Source organism: Physeter macrocephalus, chromosome 11 (genome assembly GCF_002837175.3).
Source record: "Physeter macrocephalus isolate SW-GA chromosome 11, ASM283717v5, whole genome shotgun sequence".
Classification (NCBI taxonomy): Eukaryota; Metazoa; Chordata; class Mammalia; order Artiodactyla; family Physeteridae; genus Physeter; species Physeter macrocephalus.
In genome coordinates this window covers 180,871,873-180,878,930 of record NC_041224.1, presented here as the reverse complement: position 1 = coordinate 180,878,930, position 7,058 = coordinate 180,871,873, and the positions used below count along the sequence as shown (strand labels likewise).

Genomic DNA, 7,058 nt, shown 5'->3' with positions numbered 1-7,058 from the left:
CGCCTGACTGGAGGACAGAGAGTACCTTGGTGTGAGGGCAGGGCAGCTGCCACTGTCTGTGCCCACAGGTTCTACAGGCAAGAGTGGGAGTCCAATGGCCAAGCCTCCCCTTCTCAGGAGAGTGAGCTCATTTTGACCACCTCATCCCAGGTGGCGCTTCTCTGCCATGCCCTGGCAAAGCCTGTCCCTTGCCCGGCTTAGTGGGCCGGTACCCGCTCCTTCACAACTTATGACCATAGCGTGTCGGGGCTGAAAGACCCTCAGAGATCACGGAATCTAACCCCTTCCCGGTTAGAGATGGGGAAACTGACACCCAGAGAAGAGATGCAAGTTGCTTAGGGCCACACAGGGAGTCAGAAGTAGAGCTGGAATGGGAACCCAGGTCTCTGACTTTCCACCTAGGATCTCCAGTTACCTAGAGCTTCCTCTTCTCTCCAAACCCTGCTCCCAGAAGAGATGTGTCATTAGCCATTGATGCCCCGTGTGTATAAATTTTAAAATCCCTGCATAATCCCTCTCTCAGGGGATTACCTGGGGTACATGTGTACACTAAGCCTGCTTGCTAATGATAGCATAACTACAGAAAACTCCTAGTTATGGAGCAGCTCCCGTGGACCACAAACTGTGCTAAATCTCCCTAAATATGAGACAGGTGTTATTATTCCTGTAATTTCCCATGATAGAGATGGGCAAATTGAGATACAGAGAGAAGATGTAGCTTGTCTAAGATCATACTGTGAGGGCGTGGCCAAGGCAGTGTCTGTCTAACTGGAAAGTCCTACACTCTCAACCACTAACCCCCTTGGCCTCTGAGAGGAGTATGGTGTTGCTCTCTGGCCTCCTCCCTCTTTGTCCCTCAGCCCCACCCAGCAGCCTCAGGCCCCTCAAAGGAGCAGACAGGCTAGGGATGGACTCTGACCACCACCTGCTGTCATCTCTGAGGAGCTGAGCCCTTCCCAGGGTGGGTTTGGGGCCGCAAACAGACCCCTATACTCCGGATGCTCAAGGAAGTTTTGGAGCTGCCTGTGGAGTGCATCAGTTACCATCTCATCTCCGTCAGGGTTCCAGTGAATGGTACAGTGTGGCGGGCACAGAAGGGATGCCTGCCCATTGGCCGGCCTTCACTGAGAGTCTGCTCAGCCCCTGCCCTGGCCTGTTACTCAGGCGCTCAGACCTGAGTGGGTGGCGTCACGGGAGAGAGGGCTGTGAGGAGAGACCCGGACCCTGGAGAGAAGGACTGGGCGCTGCCCGGGGACGTCTGAGCATCGAAGGGTGCTGGTACAGGTGCGCACAGGCATTCTAGGCCGGGGCTATCGCCTATGTGAAGGGCCAAGGATGAAGAGCGGTCACGTGCCCGGGAAGGTCGGCTGGCCGTAGGGAAAGGGCAGCGGCAGTCGCAGAACACGCGGGGAGGTAGTGGTGTCGGGGAACAGGTGCCCGGGGGCCGAGCGCCACGCCGGTTCGCGGGTTCATCTTGAGCAATGCGGAGCCGGGTCACTTGCGTGGTTTGGGGCGCACCCACACCCTTCCGATCCGGCCCCTGGCCTGCAGCCCCACCGGGCGCCGAGAGCCGGGGGTCAGGATGCGGTCAAAGGCGGGCGCGCGCGCCGTCGCCAAGGGATGCGCCCCGCCCCCTCCGGCCTCCCTGAGTTGGGGTTCGAGTCTCGGCCCTCCCGTGACCCGCTGCGGTGCCCTGGCCGGACCCCTCCTTCTTTGGACCTCGGTTTTCCCATGCCCGACGTCTTCGAGGGTCCGGGATCTCGGCCCCGCACGGCCTGGAGCCCACAGGCCGTCACGCCGGGCGGGGCAGCGGTCCAGCTTCCTCAGCACTCCCGCCCCTCCCCCGCCCGCCCGCGGGAGCGCGGACGCGCTCGTACCTGGCCGCGGCCGGGAGCGAGGTTGGGCGGGAGGGGCTGGGATGCCCCACCCCCGGACCCGCCCCCAGCACAGTCGGGCCAATCGGAGGGGGCGGCTGGCCCCGTGTGGGGCGACGCGCTGGGGGCAGGGCCTGCGGGGGCTGAGGAGAGTCCGCGGGCTGGCGGCGGGAGGCGGTCGGGCGGAGGTGGTGGCGACGGCGACCGGTCCTGAGACAGCGACGCAGCGTGCCGGTGGCCACGACAGAGCCGCCTAGGCTCCGCAGTCCGCTGCAGCCGCCGCCTCGCCGTGAGGGCCCGAGAGCGCGGCGGCGGGCGCGCGGCCTGTGAAGGCGACTGGAGCGGCGGGCGCGGCGCGGCGCGACGCCGAGCGTCCTGTCAGGCGGCGGAGGACGCCGCGGACCCGCGCCGCGATGATGCCGGTGGGTGCGGGCGGCGGCGGTTTCCTCCGCGGGCGGCTGGCCAAGCCTCCTTCCTCCCGCGGCTCCCGGCCCTCGGGGCCCGCGCGAGCCCGGCGGGCCGGGCGGGCGGGGAAGGAAGTGGCCTGGCGGGCGCGCCCGGCCCCGGCGCCCCCCGGGCGGGCAGGTGGGGTGGCGCCGGCTGTCAGCGAGGGCTGGGCCGGCGTCCGGGGGGTCCTTGGTCCGGGGGTCGCTTCGGGGTCCGGGGGCGGGGGCCGGCGTGGTCGGGGGTCCGGGGGCAGGTCCGGGCGGGGCTCCCCGGGCCGGCGCCCCCTCCCTTGGCCGCGGCGCGGCCCTTCCTGCCGAGCCTCCCCGGCCGCACTGCCCGGGAGGGGAAGCCGGAGGTGAAATTGGAGCCGGTCGGTTTTCCCGTGCGTCCCGGCGGGGGGTCGGACGGGGTGGCAGGGGTGTCGTTTGGCGCTCGCCCCGTTTCGGGGTCTCGAGGCGCCTCTGCCCCCCGCCTGAAATGGGCCGGTGTCGTATTTGGTGTCGGCAGTGTGGGCACCCCCGTGTGGTGTTCCCACGCTGGAAACCCACATTTCTCCGTAGCCCTTTCCTGATTCTGGAATCCTGTTGTATTATATTTAGGAATTTACTTTACATTCCTTACTTAGGAATGGATTTAGAGAGCCGTTTTCGGAATTCCCTTTCACCGTGCCTTCGAGATTTGTACATTTTGCGTTAACTGGCCTGTTGTCAGTGTGTTTTGAAGGTTGAACTAGATTCGTTTGTGGTGGTGCCGCCTTTGTCCTGCCCTCAAGGATGCGTTGTACTAGGAAGAAGACAGTGCTCATTAAATTTGCCATTCTCCTACCTGACCTTTTCCTTTACCGCTAATCTAAATAGCAATGGGTGCTGAATTATAATTTTTCTCATCTGGCTTTTTGTGAAGTAAATGTCATGACTTGTGAAAAAAATGAAGGGCTGGTGGTACCCAGTTGGATGTATTGGTTTTCTGAGCGCCTGTATATTGAGTAAAATTCTCAAACACATTTATAGTAAAGTAACAACAAAATCGTTCTTTTAGCCTACAATTTCTACGTTGAAAATCACATTTCAGAAGGAAAGTACCGTTTCTCTGCATTTTTTGCTTGAATACTGTTATTCTGCTATGCCTGCACCCAAGGACATTTAGATTAGAATTTTTTTTCCCTGATCTTTCAAGTCATTTCCTGTTTCTTGATAATCTCTTCTCCCCTTTTTGAATTGATTCCAACACCTCGTGTTTGCAGAGTCTTAAGGTTTGACCTAGTTGATCCTTAGATCCTTCTTTGGCATCAGAGCTTGTTGTATTTCTGAACGTTTGGTTTTAAATGAGTGATTGTCTTGTAGTGGAAAGAGAACTGGATGAGCCTCAGAAGAACCAGAATCAAGTACTGGTTCTGCTACTTTTTAGCAATGTGACCTTGAACAAGTCAAGGTCTCCAAGCCTGGAATTACCTCTAAAGCAGGGATAAAAACATACCAATATCTGAGGGCTGTCCTGAGGATTAAAAAGGATGATGTGTCCAATAGTGCTTGTCAAACAGAATGCCCTGCAAATATTTATTATGGTTAATATGGCTCTGAATTGTCAAGTTCTAATTTTAACCTCTGCAAGATAAGGCATTTGGAAACAGTTCCCTCCCTAATTCTCACTGGCTAGATTTGGAAAAGGCACTATGGTGTTTTGGAATTTTGAAACCACTTTTAGTTAAATCCTGTAACAGTTGATACCATAGTAATATTGAAGGATATCTATAAAATTTTGACTGGTTTCATCATTGTATGATGTTTCATTTTAAATACCCTGTTAAGAAATTTGGCTTACATTTTCCATATGGTACATTCAGAAATTTTACTTCTATTCCTCACGTAATTAGAATTTCTAGTTTCAACCCTACCAGGTTTCCTTTTTACGACGTTTGCTTAGCTGTCAATTGGGAAATTTCTTTATGATACTCATAATAATCAAATGTTGTTTTTAAAAAACAGGCCTACTATTTAAAACACTCTGCTTTTATTTTAAAATGCCTTCTAGAAACAGATGGTATTTCTCTTCGTCCCTCTTTTGTGGTCTTTACTTTGTATTTCCTTGTTGTTCCCTGAAAGTACTACTTTTAGGGTTGAGTCCTTCCTCTATAAATGTAGTTGGCGTTGGTTGTAAATTTAATAGAAGTTTTAAGAACACGCCATTCTTACTTGATACTATCTTAAACTATGTATCCAAGATGTAAATGAGATTTTTTCTTTATTATATATTTGGTGTTCATCATCATCGTCATGAATCATCAAAGGAGGGTTAGATCACATTTTGCATAGTTTGTATAGAGTAGCACTACCCAATAGGAATGGAATGAGCAACACAAATGGGACTTAAATTTTTCTAGTAATTGGTATTATTTTTCATAGTATCTTTTATTAACTCAGTATATCAAAAAATATTATCGTTTTAACATGTAAACAGTATGAAAAATTTACTAATGTGATATTTTACTTTTTTTTGGGTACTAAGTCATTGAAAGCCAGTGTGAATCCAGTAAAGTTTTACTTACATAGCACACCTCATTTCAGACTAGGACGTTTCAAGTGCTCAGTAGCTACATGTAGCTAGTGGCTACTCTATTGAACAACACAGGTTTAGAGTATATTCTACTTATTTGAGAGTCTGTACTAACTTTTTTTTTTTTTTTTTTTTGCGGTACGCGGGCCTCTCACTGTTGTGGCCTCTCCGGTTGCGGAGCACAGGCTCCGGACGCGCAGGCTCAGCGGCCATGGCTCACGGGCCCAGCCGCTCCGCGGCATGTGGGATCTTCCCAGACTGGGGCACGAACCCGTGTCCCCTGCATCGGCAGGCAGACTCTCAACCACTGCGCCACCAGGGAAACCCTGTAATAACTTTTAATTGATCAGATGGCTTACTGCAGCACCCAGTCTCTCAGCTGTTGGAAATAAGTATCTGGCCGTGTTCTCATCTGACACAGTCATGTCTTTGTAGAAGTGTTCAATTTGCCTGTTACACAAAGTTTCATGATTGTCTACTTTTAAACAAAGTTATATTTTGGAATTTTCCCTTATTAAAATATTATGGCATTCTAGCATTTGTGGTCATTCACCTTTTTTCAGTGGGTGACATTTTAAAACTTTCCCAAGGAAAAAAGAGGGCTATACTTTAAAGATTACTCGTTGGCTGGTCCCTAAGGTCTAGACCTGAAATCATTTAGGCCATACCTAAATAGATGTGATAGAAATAAGAATTTTTAAAAAAAATAAATTTATTTATTTATTTATTTTTGGCTGCGTTGGGTCTTTGTTGCTGCGCGCGGGCTTTCTCTAGTTGCGGCGAGCGGGGGCTACTCTTCACTGCGGTGCACGGGCTTCTCATTGCCGTGGCTTCTCTTGTTGCGGAGCACGGGCTCTAGGCGTGCCGGCTTCAGTAGTTGTGGCACACGGGCTTAGTTACTCCGCGACATGTGGGATCTTCCCGGACCAGGGTTCAATTCAAACCTGTGTCCCCTGCATTGGCAGGTGGATTCTTAACCACTGCGCCACCAGGGAAGTCCCAAAATAAGAATTTTAATAAAAGTAGCCTGGTTCAGAGCATGAAAAGGCTGAAAAACTGCCTTAATTGTTAGCATCATTCTTTTCAACAGAGAATGAACATTTTGCAGCTGTAAACTTTGTGAACAGGTGAAATATATCTGGGGAATGGCACTGAGGAGACTTCTTTCTCTTCCAAAGGACTGACTTGAGTAAAGGAAGTTCTGCGGCTCTGAAATGTGTTTTACCTGTGAGAAGGGCACTCTGGCGGTGCCTTTGGTAATGTTAGCAGTGGGACTCCTTACCTCCAGTAGACACCACGCAGTGTGACTAGTTGATTCCACTCATTTCTGTCCTAGGAGCCCTTCAGTATATTCACTGTGGGCTATGGGTTACATTAGTTTGTGCTTAATATTTAGCTCTCATTAAACAAACATTCACTTATTTCAGGTATTCACTTTCTTCCCAACGATGTAGAAAACATTTTGAGGTTCTGGAATAGGTCTTTCTCCCGTTGCGGAGCACAGGCTCTGGACACGCAGGCTCAGCGGCCATAGCCCACGGGCCCAGCCGCTCCGCGGCATGTGGGATCCTCCCGGACCGGACCACGAGCCCGCGTCCCCTGCATCGGCAGGCGGACCCCCAACCACTGTGCCACCAGGGAAGACCGGTCTTTCTCTTTTTCAACTGTCAGCTGTCACGTAATTGACAAAACAACAAACTGGAAGCAGAGAGGCTTAGGTTCCAGTCCCCACTTGTAAGTAACTCTGTGACCTGTGGACTTAATCTCTTTGGGTCTCAGTTCCTCACCTGAAAAAATGAGTTGGTCCTAGTGGTTTCCAAGTGTTTGTGGTTGGTCCGGTAGTTGATATATAGCAGATACTTTCATGGGGGGTCAATAATATTTGCATTGGCTGCAGCAAAGGTTGACACAACTTGACACTTGTTTTGGCAGCCTTTTAGTAAACTCATTCACTGCCCAAGTACCTTTGTATGATAGAGATGATAGAAGGAGCTCAGTGGATGTTCACTATTATTGTTTTTTTAAAATAAATAAATTAATTAATTACTTATTTTTTCGCTGCGTTGGGTCTTTGTTGCTGCACGCGGGCTTTCTCTAGTTGCGGTGAGCGGGAGCTACTCTTCGTTATGGTGTGCAGGCTTCTCATTGCGGTGGCTTCTCATGTTGCGGAGCATGGGCTCTAGG

General features: G+C 51.4%; 1 protein-coding gene across 7 annotated transcripts in view; it reads left to right on the top strand.

Moving 5' to 3' along the window:
* The first annotated feature begins 1,924 nt into the window (after positions 1-1,924).
* The window catches only part of PPP1R13B (protein phosphatase 1 regulatory subunit 13B), a 91,738-nt gene continuing 86,604 nt past the window's right edge, over positions 1,925-7,058 (top strand). For 3 of the 7 annotated variants that reach the window (XM_055088747.1, XM_055088749.1, XM_055088750.1), the window contains exon 1: positions 1,955-2,296. In XM_055088747.1, coding sequence (XP_054944722.1) covers positions 2,288-2,296 — 9 coding nt within the window. In that variant the 5' untranslated portion in view covers positions 1,955-2,287. Of the gene's footprint in view, positions 2,297-7,058 lie in introns of all 7 variants that reach the window. The other 4 variants (XM_055088746.1, XM_055088748.1, XM_055088745.1 and 1 more) reach the window with 3 other exon arrangements.